General features: G+C 42.5%; 1 protein-coding gene across 4 annotated transcripts in view; it reads left to right on the top strand.

Moving 5' to 3' along the window:
* Positions 1–2,446: 2,446 nt before the first annotated feature.
* SAMD4A (sterile alpha motif domain containing 4A) overlaps positions 2,447–24,386 on the top strand; it is a 143,281-nt gene continuing 121,341 nt past the window's right edge. The window contains exons 1-2 of one of the 4 annotated variants that reach the window (XM_058163043.1): positions 2,447–2,561; positions 5,349–6,143. In XM_058163043.1, the coding sequence (XP_058019026.1) occupies positions 5,948–6,143 (196 nt within the window). In that variant the 5' untranslated portion in view covers positions 2,447–2,561; positions 5,349–5,947. Of the gene's footprint in view, positions 2,562–3,107; positions 3,458–3,681; positions 4,363–5,348; positions 6,144–24,386 lie in introns of those variants that run through there. The other 3 variants (XM_058163041.1, XM_058163042.1, XM_058163044.1) reach the window with 3 other exon arrangements.

The raw sequence follows: 24,386 nt of genomic DNA, 5'->3' as shown, positions 1-24,386 counted from the left end.
TGAAGGACTCAGATGAGTCAAATAGCATGATGATGCAAAGGGGCAATAAAACAGAAGTGGAATGTCAACCTACCCTGCCCTATTCTTACTCTAATCAGGCCACCACAGTGGTTATTTTTAAGAACTGTGTCTTTTTAATTTCTAAAATATGACATACAAAGCATGGATTTGGGGAAAACCATGCAATCTTTTTGTAAATCCTTGTCTTTCATTTTGATTGTTTGTATGTGTATGAGAAAGAAGTAGGAGTACCAAATGTAAACTAGCAGAAATGCAGACAATCAGTAGATGGAAATAAAGAGAAATGGAAAAACTCAATTTTGTTTTGCAGCTCAGATCAAGGCGGCTTTGAAAAACTGGAGTGCACCCAGTAAAACAAACCAGGACCTAGGAAGCTTTCTTTGAGACCATTCCTAACAAATGAATAACAATGTACATGCAACATTTTCTGGCTAAAGACCAGCTCCTATCCTGTTGTATAATCTTTGATGTGAATGGGGACCAGGCTGAGCAGCAATAAATATTAATTTTCTGGATGTTTTACCGTCTTTTCTTATTTTATAATTTTAGAATTATAAGCCATCCAGAGTCACTTGGTTGAGTTGGGGGGTATAGAAATTGAATGAATAATTAAGCAGGAACAACAGACTTCTGCCTTTGCAGAATATCATAACTCTACTTCTGTAAGACTCAACAAAACTACCAGGAGTAGATTCTAAACAAAAAAAAATTCCCCACAAATATGCATAAGAATTATCTTTTCAGGTTTTGTCCTCCATAGGTTATTGCAATCCAGACTTTATCTCTATTCTCCAGCAAGAGAGCTGGCAAAGCCCTTCTCTTGCAGGTTGTTCTGGTTTTGGACTAGCGCAGCGGTCAGTCAGAGCCACTCCTTAAAGCTACACAGAGGTGAAGCTGTTCATCCACACACCTTATAATTCAAAAAAGAAGAGTTATCCATTTACCCAAAAGGTGATTTTAAAAATTATATCCATCCATGCATCCATCCACCTTTCTCTCTCTTTCTTTCTCTCTTTGTTGCTATGTGAGATGAGAAGGAAACAGGTACCTATTAGTGACCTGTACATATGCCCCTGCAACATCTTGCCTCTAGCCTGCCTTTTCTTACCCTGGAATAGAGTCTTATTTGAAGATATGGGTAGCTTAAAAGATTAACGGAGATCTAATCTCCCCCATCAGAAATCCAAAAGGGCTGTTGCAGAGCTGTGTACAGTATCTGAAGGGAAACGATGTTTAAAGTATTAAAAAAGTGTCAAAGTAGCCCTTGTCAACAACTCCTTAAACCAAGTACGTGAAACACCATTTTGCCTTCAGATCCAAAATGCTGCCGAGCCCTAGAGTCAAACACAGTGAGAGCAGGTCTAATTGTCAGTTGAACAAAGAGATTATTGTGCAACTCAGACTGACTGATTTAAACGATTTAAGGAATTGTTCTGTATGCTCAAGTGTTTTTAGTAGTATAATTGGAAAAAGGCTACAAACAAAACCAGAATTAGTTGTGTTGTGTTTTCCTATTTTAATTAACAGGAAGAGTGCTATCATTGAACCTGAGCAAAGGTGCATAATCTTGTGGGGCAAAGAGACACATTAGCAGCATCCCAGAAAGTTGATACAAAAGAACTACAATGAATTAAACAGAATGTAACCAATTATGTGCAGTTAATATGACCCTCATTCCATCTATTTACAGATTTCACCTTTGTGTTTTTACATTCAGTAGAAACATTGGTGGTACATATTAGAAGCCACAACCAAGGTGTTTGGAGACTAAGGTTGTGCAGCAGACACATCGCTTGTAAGAACATGAATGCATCTTGATGACTGGGAAACGTTGTCCCGAAAGATCTAGAAATCCTTCTCCTTCGTCATTGGAACATGGCATAGATCAAGCAGAGAAAGTTGGCAGAGTCGATGAGGACAAAAGATAATAAAGCAAGAAGGGACTGTGAGCTGGCTGTAGATAAAGTATCTTGGAGTATTACAATATAAGACTGTCTTGGAACCTTGACGTAACAGTCTGGTTTTGCAGACAAAAAGTCTATATAGGTTTCGCTGATGTAATTCTTACCACTCTAGGTGTTACAAAGGTGGTACAAGTCTGCAGTCCTCTTTCTCTCTCTCCCCCATCCTGTTAGGAAGCTGGTAACCAAACATCCCCTTGATGGAAGTTACGAATGACTATCAGCAGGCAGAAAGCTCTCCCCTCGCTCCCTACACAGGCATGCAAGCGCCCCGCCCGCTTGCACACACCTGATGCAGGTGTTCCCTTTGCCGGGCTAACCCATTGCAGCCTGAGGAACTTGGGATAATCGTGTAGGTCTGCGCCAGCCGTTCGTTGGGTGCCTTAGGACGTGTGTGGACTTCTTTGCAACCCCCGCACATATCTCCTGATCTTAAACCAGAGAAGCTCAATCTGCAATGCAGCAACGTTTAGAGGGGGGCACTCCAATGTTGCTGGGAGGTTTTGATGGGATTTCTTTCTCGGCACGCAGGAAAACTCTCACCCGTACCTCATTTATCGCTCCCTCGTCCAAGACCAGGTTTGTGTAAGGGTGAGAGGTGGTTTTATTATTATTTTTAATCATTTTTTTAGCGACCTGTTTTTGCAAACACCATGACGAGGGGGCGGCGGTAGAGGGAAGTAGGACATCTCGGAGCCATGTGCAACCCAGGAGGACCAACCTGTAGGCAAAGGTATTGGGCCCCAAGCGGGCGGCTAGCCATGTCGATCACCTCCGGTTAGCCGGGGGCTTTTGCGGACGGGCGTGTCCTTCGCAAGGCTGCAAAAGTGCGGGCGCGCGAGACGAAGCGCAACAAGCCGCCTTTTTTCGCCAATGCAAAGTCGTCTGGCTTGGGGAATGACAGCAGCAGCGAGCAGCTGGAGCCCCTCCTCCTCCTTTTCTGCCGCGCTCCCGGCTGGGGTGGAATCGAGTTGCGCTCCGCCCCTGCAGCCAATCGCGCCCCTCGCAAAGCCACCGCGGCCTCGCCTCGCCTGGGGCTGAGTCAGCGGCGGAGGAATGCGAGGCGCCCCCTGCTCCTCGGGGAGGGGGCGTTGCACCTCCGCTGCCGAGGCCATGACGTCATGGGCTATGCTAATGACTAGCATGTGAGGAGCGGGGGCTCCGCGGGGCGCGCGGCTCACTTGTGCCGGAGAAGCAGGCGGGGAGGGAGAGAGAGAGAGAGACGCGGGTTCGACGGCGCGCCCGGAGGCAGCGCCGGTCTTCGCTCAGTGCCATCGGGGTCGCCTTCGCTGGTGCGCGGGCTCGCCATGGCCCTGCCCGGGCACCGCCAGGCGCCGCCGCCGCCACCTCCTCCACCGCCACCTCCATCGCCTGCTCCTCTTCCTCCTCTTCTTCTTCAGTAAACGGCTCAGCCGAAGCCGGCAAAAGAAGGTCGGCCGGCCGGCCGGCCAGCAAGAAGGGCGCGCGGCAGCCAGGTGGGCGCTCCGCATAGCGCGAGGGGGGCGGGCGAGTCGGGCGGAACGGCGGACGAAGCGCCCTTGCTCTGCGGCGTCCTGACTCTTCGTCCCTCGAGGAGCCACCCGGGCGCGAGGGGGGATTCCCGGCATGGAGCCGGGGACGCCAGACTGTCGCGGGGCTCGAAGGACGCAGAGCCGGGGCCGGGGAGAGGGGGGGCGCGGCTGGGAGGTGGAGAGGAGCTTGGCGGATGGCTGTGGCGTGGAGCAAAGAGCCGCCCGAGGCAGTGCCGGGTGAGGTGCCCGGCTCCCTCTGTTTGCATTGGGCTGGAGTCCCGGGCTCGAACTTTATTTGGGACCGGTGCTTGTCGTCCTTGTACAATCGGGGTCGTAGATGGGGGAGGCGGCAGCTGTGAAGCAAAGGTGGTTGCTTCTCCTTCTGATACCCTAAAAGTTTCCGGGCAGGTCATTTGGGGGAGGATGGGCTACCCCTTCTAGAAGGCATCTGGTTCTTTTGAAGACTCATCTACTTAGATAGTATCGAAGCCCATTAAAATAAAATTGCTTTTCTGGGACTGTTACTTTTTCTGCCCCCATCTGTGTTTGGGGAGGTACAGCCTTGCCCCCCGCCCCTCCCTTGCCCTTCCTGCTTTAGGCTCTCAAGAGGGACTCTCGCCTTGGAACTCTCCAGAAGTGTCAGGATTCCAATAGCTACCTTTGGCATCTTGGCTGGGGCGATGGGAGTTGTAGTCTGGAGCATCTGAGCAAACTGCCAGGTTGGGGAAGCCTTTTCCGTAGATTTGTGCAACCCCTGCAAGAAACCTGCCCTTGGTAGAGATTTCAACTGCGGAGAGAACGAGAGAGATGGACGCCACCTTGTGAAGTAGGGGTGAAGATAAGTGTGTGAAGTGCATGCAGGACAGTCTGTGAGTGTTGAACACTGATTGGAGAAAGGGGGTGTTTGTCCCCTATTTTTTTTTAAAAAAAAGTAGTATGAAAAAGGGAATCTACAGTGAGTTTCCTTGGGTCCCCACCCCACACCCCTCCGGGTTTCTGCTGAACTGTGTGTACTGTGGTCTTGGGGAAAGAAGGAGGAGGGTGTCTGAGAGTTTATTTTTGTCTCCTGCCTGCTGCTTGCTTGGAGCCTACATCCAGCGGGGGCTGGTGGTGACTGGTTGGGAGATGCTTGAATTCTGTAGTTGGAGCTGCAGCCCTTCTTCTCCTCAGCCGCCTTACTTTCTGGTTGGGGAGTGGAAAGGCATGAGAAAGAGGAGGAGGAGGAGGGGAGAGCACCAGAACCTGGACTGGTTTGCATTAGCTATCTATAGCCGCAGTGTTAAGTTTTCTCCCCCCCCCCTTTTCTCCTTGTGCATGAATGATCAGTTGCAGTCCTGTCTCTCCCAGCCAGGTACATTCCTGTATTTGGGGGGGGGGGCTGGGGGAGACTGCTTAGAATGTACAATAAGCAACAGGGAGCTCTGTCCTCGCTGCTGTGTAGCAGGGAGGTTTCTTTTAAACCTCTCTGATGTGAAGCCCGCACTTCTCCATCACTCCCTCTGCTGCCTGTGTGTGGGCTGCATTTTTAGCCTCTCGTTATCTCTCTGCTCATCTCTTCCTTTTCCACAGAACCTGTTATTTCTTGGGAGGATGGTCTTTAACGAAAAGAAGAAACAATCCCCTGGCTGCCCCCCCCCACACCAAGCCCCAAGCCCTTGTCTCCCTCCCTAACCCTCCCTCTTGCTCTCAGTGATTGCTGATCCCAAATTTCCCCTTCTGTCATATTAGGAAGTGAGCTGCGTTGTTTGTCATGCTGAATCATAGCGTTGCCTTTCAGAGTGTCTCATCTCACAGCGAAATTCTCTTTTTTTTCCCCCCCCCCTCTCTTTCTCCATCCCCTCCTCCTTTCCAACAGTTGTGAAGGCTTCTATTTTCTCCACTTCCCCTAGCAAGGAATGCTGTGATTGTGGATGGTCCAGAAAGCTGCCCAAGGAAGGAGAGCCAGCGCCAGCCCTGGGCTAAAATAACCAGACTGGAAAAGAGCAAAGAGGGAGGGGGAAGCAAAACACCCAAAAGAAAACAGCTACATAATCCATATCCCCTCCTATCATCTTCACACATTGCTGTGCCTTGTTGAGAAATATAGCTGTACAAGTCCACAGACAGAAACCACGCAGTGTGTCTGTTTTCCCTTGCCACCATGTGTCATTGTCCTTGGTGGAATTAAGAAGCAGCCAGTGGCCTTTTGGACGCTTGAGGAAGAAGAAGAAGAAGAAGAAGAGCAAGCAAACCTCAGAATCCGTCTCCGAACATCTGTCCTATTTCTGCAGTTAACAACGTTGTAAAATAGAGGTTTAAAAAAGGGCGTGGGTGGAAAGGGAAAAAAAAGGAACTTCTGGGGGATTCTCCTACTTTTTTTTTCCTTGCAAAAAAATATATATCAGGGAGTGCCCCACACAGATTTTTTTTTCCTGCTCTCGATATTGCACACGCGGACATTCACTTGCACCAACCATGATGTTTCGAGACCAGGTTGGAGTATTGGCAGGTTGGTTCAAAGGCTGGAATGAGTGCGAACAGACAGTTGCTTTGCTTTCCTTACTGAAGAGAGTGACTCGGAGCCAGGCCCGTTTCCTTCAGCTCTGCCTTGAGCATTCCCTGGCCGACTGCACAGAACTGCACGTTCTGGAAAACGAAGCCAACAGCCCTGGTGAGTCTCCCCCCACCCTCAGCCCGCCTTGTCTCCGCTTTCTCCTCTCCTCCCCTCCCTTTTGGTGCATCCAGTCCATTTTGAATGCCACATTGTTCTCTGATGTATATGAGGATGCATAGTCATATTTGAAAGGTGGTAGGTTGGAGGGTTTTTTTATTTTGGAGGATGCTGTATATAGAAATCGCTCTTCCAAAAAAACCACTCTTTTTAACCGCAACAACTGGGAGTAACTTCCTGATGATACTTTCCTCCTCTGCAACCTCATTCAGTGTAAGCTTTGCTGTAATTCTGGGTAGCATGAATGATTGTAAATATCTTTTTCCTCCCTCCCATAAAACCTGCTGTCTATTAACTAAGTCAGGTCACGTAGAGTCTGGATTTCCTAGGATTTTTGGGGGGGCCGGCATAGGATTTCCTCTGTCTTTCAGCAATGTGCAGAAGAAGCCTAATGCTACCTTGTGAAGGATGTTGAATAATTCCTGCCTTTGGTCCTCTGAGGGTATGCATAGGTGCTTGTGTGTGTGTGTGTGTGTGTGTGTTTATATGGCTTACATCAGTTTTAACAATTTGGGGAAGTTCATTCATTCATAAGAACTTGTGACTGATGTGTTTTTTAGCAAAAACTTCTGGTAGTTCGTTGTGGTTTTGCCAATAGGTTGAAATATTACTTTAACTGTAGAAAAGATGTACATGTTTAAAGTGATACTTTAGAATTTGTTTATATTGCTATTTCCCCCATGAGGAAAGATTAAATTATTGGAGTAGCCAGGTAGCAAACCCATGATATGCAGCAAAAAAATAATTAAGTGTTGGAAATTGATTTTTAGAAACAATTGTACTGGCTCTACCTTCATTCTCACTGCTTTCCGCATTGCCTGTGATTAAAGAGTCTGGAAGTCCAACAGCATTAGAGAACTACAAATTGTTTGCCCTCTAAAGCAGGGGTCTCCAACCTTGGCAGCTTTAAGCCTGGCGGATTTCAACTCCCAGAATTCCCCAGCCAGCTTTGCAAAGCTGGCTGGGGAATTCTGGGAGTTGAAATCCGCCAGGCTTAAAGTTGCCAAGGTTGGAGACCCCTGCTCTAAAGAGCAAGAAAAAAAGTCATTTTTCTCAACAGTGAAAAAAAGTTTTGACATCCATTTATAAAGTTTCTTTTTAAGTTCTCTGGAGTGACCATTGCAAAATCCTTGTGCAGATACTGACAAATATTTACAAGACATCACATTTATATAATGTATTTTAGATTTTTCTTCACATATATTATCCCAATAATTTTTATCAGTTCTATATATCTCCATGTTATTATCTCCTTATTGTCAACAGTGAAGAGTTAGCATAAGAGAGAATAGTAATTATTGGCTAGTTCACATAAGCATATACATTTGTTTGGTACTGGCATAACATGTTATACTGATTGAGCTATTGTGATTTGAAAATGATAGTTTATAGGGATAGTTTATGTGGTGCACTTCTGACTAGTTCTGTCGCATTGATTAAACCATGGCTGAGCAAAGCACAACTACTTAGAACTTGAGATTTATGACTAAGAGAAAGTTTGCACACATCTACTTAAACCTCCTTTTATATATGCAGTGTGATAGGCTAAACCAGAATTTTTCAACCCCTGGTAACTTTAAGGTATGTATGGACTTCAATTCCTAGCATGCTGCCTGCAGAATTCTGGGATTGAGGTCCCCACTTCTTTTTTCTTTAACAATAATTTTATTAAAGTTTACAAATACAGAACATTTTTAAAAAAAAACTACAGTAATGCAAACTGAAGGATAGTGTTTTTTAAAATTTGATTATTGATAGGGGATGAGATATGGGAGGAAGAGGGTTTTGTTTAAAAAAATTAAAATACAAGAGGAGGAGTTGACTTATCTATATTGCTTATATTTTGTCTAGAGGGAGAGAGGAGTGATCTTTTAAAGCAGGGGTCTCCAACCTTGGCAACTTTAAGAAGAGTTCTGGGAGTTGAAGTCCACAAGACTTAAAGTTGCCAGGGTTGGAGACTCCTGCCTTAAAAGTCCATGCATCTTAAAGTTGCCAAAATTTAAAATCACTGGGCTAAACCATGAAACAGTTCAAGAATGATAAAATATCCACAAAAGCTGCCATTGATAACCTTATACTGATCTAAATATGTACACAATATACACATGCAGTAGCTTGCCATATAATATAGTGCAAAATACTAATATATTCAGAGTACTAAAGTCTGCAATCTTGTCCACTGGCTTTTCCTAATCTGGCACCTTTCAAATGTTTTGGGTTTACAACTAAGGAATTTTGGACATTTTGTTCTAAAAGAGTGCCAGATTGGAAGGGTTGCTGAAGTTTTGAGATCACGTATCTGTTTGAGGTTAGGCAGATAGCAACCTGAAAAAAGGGAGGTATGTTTTCTGAGATAATATCCAATGTGTGGAGTCATTGTTACATGATAAAACCGTTTTCCAAGAATTTCTAGGGTGATGTTTTAAGATGTTTTATACTTTGTCTAGTTTGTGTAAACTGTGTGGGAAGCAATGCTGAGAGGCAACACATTGACAATCACTTGAGCTAATTTTTGAGTAGACCTGCATAAGAATATTGTGAGTAGCAAATTGAGAGACTGCTCATTCAAGCTTCAGGTCTACCTTGGATTTATTAGACAAACCACACTCTTACTGTAGCCTTCGATTTCCTATCTGAAATAAAGACCAGTGATTTCCTTTCTTAAAAGAATGGGGATCATGTATGCCAATGCTTTGAGCACTCTAGGTCACAGGAGTCTCCAACCTTGGCAACTTTAAGACTTGTGGACTTCAACTCTGGGAGTTGAAGTCCACAAATCTTAGAGTTCCCAAGGTTGGAGACCCCTGCTCTAGGACATTACCTGGGAATGGATACTGACTTGGCTGAAACCCTGGCTCCTTCCAAACTCTCCCCATCAATTGAATGGTTTGGACTCAACTTCAGCCCTCACCTTTGGAGATGTCACCCAATTCCTAGGGAACAGCAACTTCAAGGAGCCAGGGATAAGAAAGCCTTTCCTAAAAGACCCTTAACAATGGCACCTAGAGAATTTTCAGGGGGAAAGATGCAAGACACCTGGAGCAGGTGTGTTTTGCAGGTGTTCCTAATACTGCAAATGTTTCTTGGTGAGTGGCCTTTGGGTTCAAGCTTCCCCATCTCTGTTCAGTATAAAAGTTCTAATACTGTTAGTCAGGAAAAATGCATTGCTGATTTCAGAAGTATGTTAGTTTTTTTATTTATTAATTTTTAGCAATCATAACTGAGCATGCTCAATGTAGCTTCTTATGAACACTTAGAGTTCAAGTGTGCAAAGTGCAGCTGAGTCCTGGGGGGATTATGGTGGTTGATGGTGATTTCAAGTAAAGGTTTTGACACTAGTTAAGCTTTTTCAGTGGATTCTCATATTGGTCTTTTTTGGGAATGAGCTTTTTGATTTCGTTTCTTTATCCTTTGCAATTCTGAGTCAGGGCTGACAATAAGAACTGGAAAAAAATTGTGAAGATGAGCAATAAAATGCTCTTTTGGAGAGAGATGAACCTGGGAAGTGCTGGTATTTGTCATTTCCTGGTTTCCTTCTGGTACCCAGTGGTGTATCTCTGTTTGAGGCAAAGTTCATTTACATATGTACATTCAAAGGCCTTATTGTTCATTGGCACACACTGGGGTTGTGTCATTCTAAATATTGGGGATAAACTCTGTTTTTAAATGTATACTTTTCAATTATCTTATAAACGTACACTAGCTTTTCCCAATCTGGCAATCTAGGTATTGTAGAAGCATAAGAAAAGCTCTATTAAATGTAGCTTCCTTGGGTAAAAAAATCACAAAAGTTAAAAAAAAAATCTGAACATTTCTCCTCCTCCCCCCTCCTCCTCCCCCTCTCCTCCTTTTTCAACCAAATAAAATATCCTAAGTGAAAACTGAACAAGTGACCCACTGCCAATAGAAAGCATCCATTCGTAGATGGGGGTGATTGTCTTTTCTCAATTCTGCTTGAGAATGGGGTAGAGAGGAAGGAAATTTCCACTGCCTGAATAAGCAGGAGCTTGAGGGAAGCTACATTAGGCACTTGGATTTGGTTTGGTTTTCTACTGATGGGCTTGAGCTAGATCAGGTAGCATGTTAAGAGATTAAGAAGCTGGACTATGTGGCTACATTTGTTCTCAAGGGCTTAAAGAGCTCTTGCTGCTGCCCTTGCTTGCAAGTAATGCTATGTACTGTATGTATGTAGCTAGCCTAATGTATGGATATGCAGTGTTGCCGTCTATGAAATGCTGGGCATATATTGCTATTCCTGGAATATTGGGAAGATATCAAATATAGGACCTCTGCGTCTGCATTAGGTGTTTGTTTATCCTCAGACTTTTAAAAATAATTCCTTTAACTGTTCCTTGAGAATGAAGAGCTGTAGACTGCTAATAGATTATTCCGTATGTTTTGTGCGCAGAGATCCAGGTTTGCAACGTTCTTAGTTTTTTGTTTGTTTGTTCATGCAGCTGCCCTGTTTAGATGATGCACAATCCAGAGATGAGTTTGGTTCAAGGTGTGCATAAATAGGGCTATGTGTGTCTGTTAATCACATTCCACCCTTCAAATCTGGATCTGTTGCACAGCTGTACCATTTGACTCCATTGTCACTTGCAAAATAAACATCCACTTGATTTTTTATTACCCATTTTTAAAGAAAATAAAACAGTTGTTGCTGCCTGTGAATGAAATGTTTATGCCCCACTGCTAGCACATGTTTTGTTAAGGGAGGGGGGATGATGGTGCTAAAAATGTGTCATTTCCCCCCCCCCCTTTTGTCCAGTCTCAGTGTAATTCTGAACAGAGCCCCCAGTGTTCATTGTGGAGGAGAATGGTGAGTGTTCTTCCAGTTCACATGAGAACATAAGGCTTGCACAGGGTATGAGGGCAGCTGTTGCTGGGGCCATTTGATGGTAGCTTCCTGCTGAATTTTGCAAAGCATAGAAAGCTACTCTGAAATTTGTTTTTAGGAAATCACTCCAGGGCTCCATTCCAAGACAGAGAGGTTTCTCTGTTTGAATTTGTGGTGGTAAACCCTGCTGGGAATTAGGCTATTTCCTTATATAGTCTGTGAGGAACAGTGTTGTGGTGTCTTTCATGAATGCCACCACACTGCATAAAAGAGTTTAAAGTGATCTAATCTTATGAAGTTAGGCAAGAAAGCAAAGCAGGATTAAAAATAAATTATCGGGTTTAAGAGCACTGGGGCCTGAAGGGTTGAAAGGTGGATGAATGGGCCGTTCTCTCTCTTAGCTGCTTCATAGCTAGTGGAGTCACTTAGCATATGGGATGGCCTGCTTACGTCTCATGTGATAGCATTCTTATTCGCCTTAACTTTGGTTAAATGTGATATGAGCATAGCTTGAGTGTATTTTAAGGTAGCTTGTTGGAAAAGTTATGCTTCAATGGTCACTTATTTGAAACAAGTCTTTACAAGAGATACTTTTATGTCAACCTGCATAGGATTACAGAGAGGTAGACTGAAATGTAAAAAAAAAAATTGCATAAATATGTATACAACCTTCATACAATTTCCCTTTGGAGTAAGTGTTAGCACTGTACATAAATAAGAAACAATAAGAGTGATTAAAGATATCAAAAGTGATTTATTCTATTGCCATTCAGTTTAGTTTTCTATACCATTTTCTGCCTTGCAAACCATCCTTAATTTCAGCAGATCCAACTACCACTTTACACATGGCCATTTAAACTTCACTTCCTTTTTGTGGAACTTCAACTTCATCCAGCTACAGCTCCCTTCATTTCTTCCTTCTCATCTGATTTCTTCTTCCTTCCTATCCTTGTGCTGCAGTTTGATCTTCATTCTCTCTGTATGAGAGAAACCACCTCAGCATACTTGTTTCAGTATTTTGGCCATTCATTTTTGTAGTCCTTCCTCATTCATTCAGCATTCATTTGTTGACCCTGTCTTTTCTGTTTTATCATATATGCTTCTTAAGCAAATCATTTCCACTGCATTTATTTTAGTTTTGTCTTTTTCCTGACATGCCCATCTCTAAAGGTATTTACAGTGATCTTGGGGAAGGTATATGAAAACTATGAAGAGGAGGAGGAAAGAACAAGCAATGAGGAGAATGTGGATAAGAAATTATACAATCCAGAAATAAAAGAAAGTGTGAGAAAAATATCTCAAAATAAGCCTTGATTTTGTTTAGTATTAGATGGGACAGCAAGCAACCTGGACAATATTTATTGTCCTACGACAATAAAGTAGCATTTGTAGAATTCTTGTATCTCTTGCTTGGTCTGGTCTACCCTGAAAAACTGATAACTTCCCTCATTTTCAAATAACAATGAAGGCAGAAACACACAGCTGTTTTGTTTCTTTCAACAAACATTCATTATTCACAGTATACTACCCCTATCTACCAGCATTTTCACATCTTAAAATTTCTCCATCCATTTTCCTAAGGTTGAACATTTTACTGAAGTATATAAATGTGTCTGCTTTTCACCATTTATGTGATTGCTTACTTCTTCTTTCCATGTCAAACAAAACTACCCTGATCTTTTGATAGTTTTTTCAAATCCATACCCTACTGCATCGTTTAGGTTAACCTTTATAGGAAATCATTTGGGTTCTCAGGTAATACAGCATCATTTTTACGTAACAGTTCATACATTCCCATTCCCAACCATTGCAGTCTATGACAACACAAGCTTCACGTATGTATTTATAGGCAGGCCTTGACTTATGACTATTCATTTAGTGACCGTTTAAATTTACAGTGGTGCTAATTACAGCTGGTCCTTGCACTTACAACTATTGCAGTGTCCACATGGTGACATGATCAGAATTTGAGTGCCTGGCAACCAGCATGTATTTATGATGCTTGCAGCATCCAAGGTCACACATTTGTGACCTTCCCAGATAGCTTCCACAAGCAAAATCAATGGGAAAAGCTGGATTCATTTAATGACCATATGATTCACTTATCAACCATAGTAATTCTCAAACACTCATCATATTCAGTGATACCTCAGTACTCAACATTAATTGGTTCTGGGAGATGCGATGAGAACCAAACAAATTTTTCCCATAAGGAATAATATAGTGAGTCGCAAGGCAGCCGACAATGACAAGTTTTAGCTTGTGCATTGAGTACCAAACAAATGATGAGTGCTGGGACAAAATTTTCATATCAAAATGCTTCAAGTACCAAATTTGATGAGTGACACAATCAACATTTGGATGCTTGGCAACTGGAACATATTCATGATAGTTTATTGTAGTGTTAATAATGCCATAATTACATGAGGGTCCATGATTGCCATTTGTGACTTTTCTACCTGGCTTCCAACAAGCAAATTCAGTGGGGGAAGCCAGATTTGTTTACTAACCATGTGATTCACTTAACAATTGCAGCAAAAAAATAATAATCATGAAATTGGGCATGACTCACTTAACTGCCTCTCTTAATGATGGACCCAGTCCATCATTTCCAGTCCCAATTGTAGCCGTAAATTGAGGACTTACCTATCTATCTCTCTAAATTACTCTTCCAACATTTCCTCAGTTCAGGATTTCCCGATTCCAAAGGAAAGTGTTTTCGGGCAACAGACCCACAATCCCCTTCCTGATTCCAAAAGGGGGGTGGGTAGAAGCAAAAAAAGTGCTTCGCATTTTAGGTGGCAGATCTGGCCAGGAGGAAAGAGGTGAGTCTGCTGAGAAGGAGGACGAGGGTGCGCGGCTCTGCAGTGTGCAACGGGAAGGAGCATTTTCAGGCGGCAGCGCTCCAATCCCTTCCCTGAATCCAAAACGGTTCCCGGTTCCCCACTGCACATTGCAGGGGAACTGGCCACTGCCTGAAACACGGCTCTGAAAATTGCATTGGGGAATCGGGCCAATGGGCAGCAGTGGCTGGAAAGGAGGGACGTTTCACTTTAGGGGCTCCCGCTCGGCTCCTGGGCGTAGAGAGGGCTTAGGCGGTGGCAGCAGTGGCTCCTCACGTTGCTGGGGAGTGAAGTCATCACGACCATTGTCTGGCCTGAGCTGCCCACTGGGTGGCCAGAGGGGTGACCAGCCGCGAACCATGGGGCCGGCTTTGTTCATCAAAGCTGCCGGGCAGATCCCCCCCCAAAGTGTCCCGAAGAGGTTTGTTCCTCTTCAGGACAGGCTGTTCCCCGACCCAGATCCCCATCGCCTGGAACTGGCTGAAAATGTCCAAAGGTGGAGGCCGCCAAGTGGGCGGGGCTACATTCGGCATATAAGACGCACCCAGATTTTCACCCTCTTTTGGGGGGTAAAAAGGTGCGTCTTATACACCAAAAAATACAGTAATCATTACCATTTGGAAACGATAGATTGATTGATCATTATGACTGGCTTGACGGCACTGAGGTTTATGGAAGCAATTTTTCAGTCCCTTATACAGGGACTGTATACAACAGGCAACCAAAGCAGAAATTAGGCCAGCATTTTCCAATTTTGGTAACTTTAAGGCATCATGCTAGAAACCAGGAGACGGTGAGTTCTAAGCAAGACAGTTGTTAAATGAGTTTTGCTCCATTTTACAACCTCTCTTGCCACTAGTGTTGAGTGAATCACTGTAGTTGTTAAGTTTGTAACATGGTTGTTAAGTGAATCTGGCTTCCCCATTGAATTTTCTTGTCAGAAGGTCGCAAAAGGCGATCTCATGAACCTGGGACATTACAACCATCATAAATATGAGTCAGTTGCTTGCATCTAAATTTTGATCACGTGACCATGAAGATGCTGCAACAGTCATAAGTATGAAAAACAGTCATACGTCACTTTTTTCATTGCCATTGTAACTTTGAACAGTCACTAAATGAATGGTTAGAAGTCTAGGATTATCTGTATATGGGTTCCTCTACAGTCTTTTGAGAAAGACTGTTTGGGAAAAAAAAGCAGGCTAACTGTGACTGCCCAGGACTGTGTTGATCATAGTTCTGTGAAGGCATAAAGGTTAGATATATATTTGCACTGAACAAGCAAGAAATGTGTTCCCAGTTCTGAAGAAGCCTCGGCCATCTGTTTTTTTCATACCAAAAATCCTTAGGTTTTGTCTTTGGCAGCTCTCTTTAGGGCAGGGGTCACCAACCTTTCAGACCTCAGGGACCATTAAATTCATAATTTTAAATCCCGTGGACCACTAATGTGAGCTGCTTAATAACTGGCTGGGTGGGCGTGGCTAGGTCGGTATGTGACTGGGTGGGCGTGGCCTAATTGATGTCACTCACATCGAGGGGCGCCTCGCTGGCCTCTACTCACCCCTCTCTTCCCAGCCACTCCTCGGCTGCCTGCCCAGGCTCCTTAGGGCCCCAACAGGAAGCAGTTGCTGGAGCTAAGCAGCCGCCACAAGAAAGAGTTGGCAAAACAGCTGGCTCAGTTCAAATTGGATCTGACCAAGAAGGAGACTCAGCAGAAGCACCTCACTGAGGACTAGGAGCATAGGCTTTCCAAGCAGAGGGAAGACCTGTGGGAGTGGAAGGCCAGGTACCAGCTCCTGGAGGCTCAGCGGACTGAGATGGTCAGACAGTTCCAGGCCATGATGCAATCCCACTGGAACAAGGCCCTCTGGCTCTTCGCCACCAGTAGGCACTTCTCTCCAGCCTTCACCCAAAGCCCCACACCAGGAGGCTGAAGCAGAACCCAAGTCGGAATTTCTGCCTCCCTCCGACCCGCACAAAAAGACCCCAAAGGGGGAGACTCTCTGCAGCAACACAAACATTTATTGCATGTATCTGGCTCAGGGACTGTAGTTTGAGGACCCCTGATTTAGTGCAGTATATATAATGCAAATAATTTTTCTGAGGAACACCAAAATTTTCTCGCGGACCACCAGTGGTGACCGCTGCTTTAGGGCAAGGTTGACAGGGTAAATGGGCTAAATAAGAATTTTCAAGGGGCTGAGAAGTCCAATGGACAGGGCAACAATAATAGTAATCTAATGATGGCCAGCTTTTTCTGGATATTCTTCTGTTTGGGGTAGAGCTGGGAGGTATTTGCTTTTTTAAAAATGTTAATTGTATTTAAGAATTTATTTCATAAATTTGGTTCGCTTCTCACCTGAAAGTAGCAGAATGCAATCATCAGTTTTTAGCTGTTTTATGATTAGAGGGCCTCTGACAGCTGGAGAAAGAGTTAGGGCCATATGTGATCCTTTGACTTACTGCCACCCTTCCCCGCCCCCAAATTGGAAGGTTGTGTATCTCTTCTTGCAGCCAGCCTTTAATGCTACTGCCATTTGTAATATACTATACTTGGAGAAATAGTAGAATGAACGAACTTCCCATGTTTCAGTGCAGTAAAGATTAAATGTTAGAAGCAAGTTGGGTTTATTCGTGTATTTTTCCCACATCCAAACACTTATTACAATCTGCTACATCTCCTCTTTCCTACAAAGATTTGGTTGTGTTTGTTTGTTTGTTTTTTTGCAAAGAGAGCAAAGCTTTTCTCACCGTTATTTGTTCCTTGTGATTTGCTTCCAGTTGCAGAATCTTTAGGCATTTCTTCTGGTTGTACAATTGGTGTAGGAGAAGAGAGTCTCTACAGAGGATGAAATCTTACCAGGATTGAATTGAGTGACACTATGGATTTCTCAACCTAGTAAAAATAATACTCAGCTGTTTCTAGGCTTTCCTCCCCTTTCCTGTCAGCTTTGCACCCGCCCACCTGTTGCCTCTTGTCTTAGCTTTATCTTGTTGAAAGTTGAATTCAGTCTTTTAAATACCGAAATGGACCTAATTATACACTTTGAAGAAGGCGACCTTGACACATATTTGTGGGAACCCTCAAAGCTTCAATCTTAAGTATAGGTAACTGTGTGACGCTTCAGCGGCTGGATAAACATGATCCACAAAAGGCCTCTGCCCCAAAGAGCTTACAGGAAAACTTCCAGCTATAGCAGAATGAAAGGAAGGAACAGGAGGTGTGCTGAGAGATAAATATAGGCAAGTGCAATTCCGTGGTTTTGGCTTTCATTTTAACTGAGTGTGCAGATGGAGTGTTTAAGTGAAAGTGTGTGGGGGGGAGTGAGTTTTAAAGGGGAATGATTATTTTCTTGATTTATTTATTAGATTTTTATCCCATCTTTATTACTTTATGAGTAACTCAAGGCAGCAAACATACCAAATCCTCATTCCTCCTCCTCTTTTTCCCTCACAAAACCCCCATGAGTTAGGTTGGGCTGACAGAGAGTGACTGGCCCGAAGTCACCCAGCTAACTTCCATTCCTAAAACTGGACTAGAGTTCAGAGTCTCCTGGTAATTGGCCCCAAATCACCCAGCTGGCTTTTCATGCCTAAAACAGGAGTAGAACTGACAGTCTCCTGGTTTTTAGGCCAGCATCCAGCTTCTAACAAGCAAAGTCAATGGGGGGAAGCTGGATTTGCTTAATGTCTGCACGGTTCCCAGGCTGCGCTGGCTACCTGTGGTTTTCTGAGTGCACTTCAAGGTGCTGGTTACCACCTTTAAAGCGCTCCATGGCATAGGACCGGGATATCTTCGGGACCGCCTTCTGTTACCACATGCCTCCCACCGGCCGGTACGCTCCCATAGAGAGGGTCTTCTCAGGGTGCTGTCAGCCAAACAGTGTAGGCTGGCGACCCCCAGGGGGAGAGCCTTCTCTGTGGGGGCACCTACCCTCTGGAATGAGCTTCCCCCAGGACTTCGACAACTTCCTGACCTCCGGACCTTTCGCCGCGAGCTGAAGACATATCTATTCTTCTGAGCAGGACTGGCTTAAATAGGGTTTTTAAACATGGATTTTATTGGGGTTTATTTTATATTTTGTATTGTATTTTAAATTTAGGCCATATTGAATAAGTTTTTTAAATAGTGTTTTTATTGTAATATATTGTATTATTTTATCTGCCTGTTCACCGCCCTGAGTCCTTCGGGAGAAGGGCGGTATAAAAATTAAATTATTATTATTATTATTATTATTATTATTATTATTATTATTATTATTATTATTATTATTATTATTATTATTATTAAGACAGTGATGGCTAACCTTTTCCGACTAAGTGGCCAAAGCCTGCATGTACGAATGCACGTGCGTGGCCAAACCCCCAAAATGCGCACACTGCCCCCGTTCATGCATTCGCCTCAGTGCATGCACGCGCCCCCCTCGCACGTGCCTCCCCACTCATGCAAATGCTGCCCCCACCCGCACTCCACTCCCACGCATGCGCAGCAGAGACCCAATGATCAGCGGGCCGGCGGGAGGCGTGTGTGCATGAGCGGCAGAGCTGAACCAGGGTGATGGCTCACATGCCCACAAAGAGAGCACTGCGTGCCACAGGTTTGCCATCACGGCCTTAAGAACTTTTTGCCATAGCAAAAAGGTAAAAAAATAATAATCAGACGCAACTCATTTAACAGCCACTTTTCTTAGAAACAGAAATTCTGGTCTCAATTGTGATCATAAGTTGAGGACTGCCTGTAGACAGATGTTCATTTTAGGCTTTTCAATTGCTGCAGAATGTCCATATCAAAGAAGGAAATATCTGCCGTTCCCATTACTTTCCTGATATTTAAACATTGGGGAATTATGATTCATCATTTTCATTAGGTTTTGTTTCCACAAATTATGGCAGGAAGCCCTTCCGTATTATTATTGTGTAGATTTTTTTTTTCCGGAGAGAGAGTTGTGTTGAGATATGACAGTAGTTCCCACATGTGAACATGAAAAGAGCATCTAAACCTGTGTTTCCAATACTTTTCAGCAGGATGCTTCAGCAAAACCCCACAAATTGGACATGATGCCCTTTCTGTTCGTTATTCTGCAGACTGGGTATTCATACACATGAAGGGGAAATGTAGCCAGCATGAATGACTATTACTGTTAATTGAATCTCTGTGTAACCAACTTCATGAGATGTCCTATCGGTCCTTGCTTCTCCCCTTACCCTGGGAGTCTGCAGATTCAGAAGAGTGGATCAGTGGCTGAAACTGTCCAATACAGTCCAGTGTAGTATACAATAAATAATAAAAGGAATAATGCAATAGCACAATGAGTACCAACATTAAAAAAAAAAAAGACAATAGTGAACAAGTCTCAAGTGCAGTAAATGATTGTGAACCCATATGTGCTTTTCAAAAGATAGCTCAGCCTGGCACCTGAAACTGCAGGAAAAGCATGAATAGGCAATACATTGGATTTCATTGGGCTGGAGATTCATTTCATTCCCTAAATGTCTGTGGAGATGCTCAATCATCGAGGTCATGGTTGTCCCAAAGGTGCCATTTTTTCAAGAGTCAATTAGACTTTCTTGTTTTTCTTTGAGGACGAAGTGGCCTCAATGACTTTCTAAAAGAATGCAAATGACCAGCTGTCTGCAAGGAATATAAATCCTTCCATTCCCCACCATCAAGTCAGAGCTGAAAAAGCTTATTGGATGAAAAGCGAAATGTCTTCAAAGAAAATCAAGGAAGTCCAGTTGCCTCTTGAAAAAGCACCTTTGGAATTTCATTCCCTAGCATTTTAATAGCCAGACGTTTCTGTTGAACATTGTTGACCAGTAGATTTATTGTTATTATGGAATGAGAATTTTATAAAGTTTTATTTTGCCTAAGTGATAAATAATTTTAGATTAGTTTTTTGGTACAAATTTCAATTTTAAAAGGTTTTAAACATAGAATATACAAGAAGGCAATCACAGTCTTTATTTCATTCGGCAAAAAGTTAATTCCAATACTCTTAAACAAAAAGATAAGGGAGCATTTGTTGAATTGGGTAGTCGCTTCATTTTCAAAATGTTTATTTAGTGGTCTTTGATTGCAGAAAATTTGAAAAACATTGCTTTGCATCCTAGTAAAATAAAGAAAGAAGAAAAACCCCTATATTTTCTCCATATTATATATCATTATATTTCTAGCTGCCTTTCCTCGTACTTTTACTAATCTAAAATCCTGCAACATTGCAGTGTTTTTATGTTAGGAAATTGCTCCTGTCATCCAAGATTGCCATCTTCTTTTCCAGCTCTACAATATACTTTCAGAAGGGCTGCACTGTAATTATATAGATACCTGCAATCTTTAGTACCTGCAATTGAGATTGGCAACTCTGTCACTAAGTGAAGCAGATACTAAGTGGGAAGTACCTGGCCACAGTTACGTTTTCCTTTCCTCCCTCTCCTTCCCTTTGGAATGCTCACCCCAGCAACAGACAAAGCAGACAAAATTAATTAGTTTCGCACCTTTGATTTTTGTTTTCCTTCTAACTGCTCCCTTGCTCTTTAGAATGCTCACCTCAGTGCTGGGATAATTAATAAGGAAATTAATGTTTGTATTTACATTCATTGGAGAGGAAGGGATTACAAGAGAGTAAGCAGGCACACAGTAGGGAATACACATCAAAAACAATGCACTGGCACTGGCAGCCATGAGTATACTACGCTACACAAACAGCTTGGTGTATTCCCCATTGTGTCTTGTAATACCTTCCTTTCCAACTTTTATGCTTTGCAAGGGAGGTGGGGGAGAAAAGCTTCATGTCAGGCACTGGATAATGTGTACTGACCGTAATGATGATCAAAGGATCGAAGGATGCTGCAAAGGTTGTAAATTGGTTGTAAAGTTATTTTTTTCAGTTCCATTGTAATTTTGAATGATTGCTGAACCAGGCAGTTGGTAAGCATTGACTACCTGTATAAGCATGGATTTTATTCTATATTTGCAATTACACATTCATTGTCTTACTTAACGATCCCTAGCAAAGAACCTATTTTTACTCAGTTGCTTCCAGAGGGCCAGCATATCTATGGAGCTATCCCCATATTTTCAGAAATCTTTCACACATCACTCTGACATTATTAGATTAGCTAGATTTATTCAATGAATAGTGAATGGCCGGTCTCATGTGAGCCATGGTGGCCCAGTGGTTAGAATGCAGTACTGCAGGCTACTTCTGCTGACTGCCAGTTGCCAGCAGTTCGACAGTTCGAAACTCACCGGCTCAAGGCTGACTCAGCCTTCCATCCTTCCGAGGTTGGTAAAATGAGTACTCGGATTGTTGGGGTAATATGTTGACTTTGTAAACTGCTTAGTAAAGCACTGTGAAATTTTATATGTCTAACCAACACAAAATAAAACATATTAGAATTCAGCATGTGTATGAACCCAAATTATGTTTTCCATCCCTCCATTGCCTTCCCCAAATTCAGAGAAAATACATGAGGGTATCATTTGTTTTTCTGTACCTGTACTCCACATGGTACCTTGATTTGTGTTTGAAGTAGCTGTTCATTAATTTGGTTTTGATTTATGCAGTGTTTGCTTGTAGACTTCCGCTAGAAACCAGAAGGATGAAAAGTATGTTGCAGGGTCACAGCACAAACCCAGATTTTCATATTTATGTCCTAACATCAGGCAAGTATTCAAGTTATGTATGGAAGTCATGGAGTCTCTGTCATGATGTCAGAACACTGTATCAGCCCTTTCTTCCTACTGCACACCCCTATAGCTTTGTTATATATATTTCATATATGAAATGTGTATTTTCATAGGAGGGAGGAGGAAGAATGGCTGTCATTCATTCATACCAGCCTATGAGACCCTTCCTTGTATCTGTAACCTACATTCCTTCTATCAAGTTCTGTCTAGGTTGTCTGGATGTAGTTGATGAAAAAGTTTTACTGATGCCACCATCTGCTCTTGAATGGAGAGGTGCCATCTGGAATGTGGATGGGCCAGAAAAGGAAATCCTCTTTTTGCAGGCATAAGCTTTCAAATAAATGATTTCAGGATTTCTCTTTTTGGAGCACATGGTGCTGGATTACATACTGAATATTGAAGTAATCAAGACAAAAAAGGATGCTTATTTTAACAATGGCAATAAAGTTAGGATCTGAGAGAATTTTAATTGTCCTGCATTACATAAAGCTGTGATTTGCAGATCAAAGCTAGCCTTCAGTAATCTCTAAACATTCTGAGCCAATGGACAAAGAGATGTACTATTTATTTATTTAAAAGATTTATGTAGCTGCCCATCTTAACTGTGAGTGGCTCACAACAACCATATAACCGAGAAATAAAACAATCATAAAAACAATGCAATTAACAGAAACTGCACCATAACCATCGCCCTTGGGATGCCTCATAGTAGGCTTGGCTACCCTCCTTCCATACTTTCTATCCATACACTCCCAGCACTTCAATAAAAAGACAAGTCTTAATGGTCTTCTGAAATGCTAGAAAGCCTGTCCAATCATTGGTGGGAGGATATTCCACAAGGTAAGAGCAGCCACTTCTGTGATCCAGCTAGGTGGCAAGATTTCAGGGAAGGGGACATGTGAAATTTCTTAGGAATAGACAGCCCCATAAATAACTCTCCATGAAGATGAAGAAAATTGGAGCTTATACAGAATTATTCAGACTTGAGCGAGCATCTATATACAGAAATAAATGAACACAAATAAACACAATTACATGAACATCCATTATTGACTTTGCTGATTCTAGTTCTCCCAGGGTTTTCTGAGGCTTCTGCCCAAATTCCTAAGCCTAGTCACATAAAAACTGTTTTCTTTAGTTCCTTTAGGGCGAGGGTCCCCAAGCCCCAGTCCATGGCCCAGTGCTGGGCTGCAGCCCCATTCAGAACCAGGCTGTAGATGTAGTGGCCACTCGTGTCCAAAGCTGCATTTGTGAAAGCGGTGCATGCATGGGTGGGGGGAACCATCTCCTCTCTCACCCCATCTTGCCGCCGCCATTGCTACTCTGCCAAACCGGAAAGGTTGGTTTAGGGGTCAAACCAAAATTCCCCAAAACGAAGGAATTTCCTCCTTCCTTTGGTCCTGAATTGTATCCTTAGCCTCTTACTAGAAAAGTTGATGAACATCCCTTAATCTATTATAATATTATATTTTTTTAAAGAATAGGTTTTGATGGGGATATGTGCATACAAGTAGCAACCACCGATATACAATAATTTTTTCTTTCAGTTTTTAAATGGAGAATACCTAGGCAATCAGAAGACAGTATCTGCCATTTGCAGTGTTTACAACAGTAGTAGTTAATGTTTCCAATATACAATAGATTTAAAATAGACTTATCTAGCCAAATAAAGAGTTACAGCCATAACTATAATTTATTTGTAACTATTATTTTTGCTCTCCCTACTTATCTACTAAATCATTTCTGTTGGAAATTCTTGGATTTCAATTAAATAACTAGAAATATTGCTTTTCTAGTTCTTTTTTTAAAGTGGTCATTGGACAGTTTGCACTAGTATCAGCTTGCTCTTTATATAATAATTCATTAGATCACTAATATACTGATGCCAGATTCCAGAGCTCTGAAATGAAGACTCTTAAGAAAAAAGGCATTTGCTAAATTCTTATGTAAACCCTTTGAAGCTCAGCTGTTTTAGATCATTGTGGTATTTGTTTAAATTTCTTCCACAATAATTTTGAGAACCATGCCATGGATAAAATAATAAAGATTCCTTTAAGTTGAGCTCAGCTCTGGGTAACTATAAGGTCCTGTAAAGTGGTAGTTTTCTTGCCATAAAATAGATATAATTTGCCATTTTCCTAGAATCCTTCTCGCAGGATGATTTTTTAATTTCAAAACTCTAACCTAAAACACTAATATTTTCTAAGAATCTCTTACCCACAAGTCATACTTAGCTCTCTTTTTTTCTTGTTTTCAGAATACAATACTGAAAATTTTTGTGGACATGGATTTAAATCCCTCTCTGATCTGTATTCCACATGTGCAGATAATCCTAATTCATTATCTGTGTTATTTACTTATTCATATATTTTATTCCATTTTATTCTATTTGTATAGTCACCCACTTTATATTTGTGATTCTCGGTAGTCCAGATGATTAAAACAATCAAATAATAGAACCAATAAACAAAACACAAAAATCAATTTAAAAAAACAACTAGCCTTTAAAGTCAATGTAAAACCCACTAAAAACCAATAATAAAACCAGAAAAGATAAAAACCAGGCAAGTGCAAATCATGGATCAATCAGCAGAGACATCTAGCAGACTTCAAATGACAGCTAGATCCCAAGCACATTGGTGCAACCGTATTTTCAGAACCTGTTAGGGGACAAGCAGTCTTGGGCCCAATATAACCTTGGAGGAGATGAAGTTCTGGTTCACTGCAGCAGAAAAGGCCCTTCTCCTGGGCCCCATTGGATAACCCTCCTTAATAGATGGGAACTGTAACATGCTTGTTCTTCTGGACCT

This window comes from Ahaetulla prasina, chromosome 1 (assembly GCF_028640845.1).
Source record: "Ahaetulla prasina isolate Xishuangbanna chromosome 1, ASM2864084v1, whole genome shotgun sequence".
Lineage (NCBI taxonomy): Eukaryota > Metazoa > Chordata > Lepidosauria > Squamata > Colubridae > Ahaetulla > Ahaetulla prasina.
The sequence above is the reverse complement of the archived record's forward strand: the minus strand, read 5'-3'. Positions and strand labels throughout refer to the sequence as shown.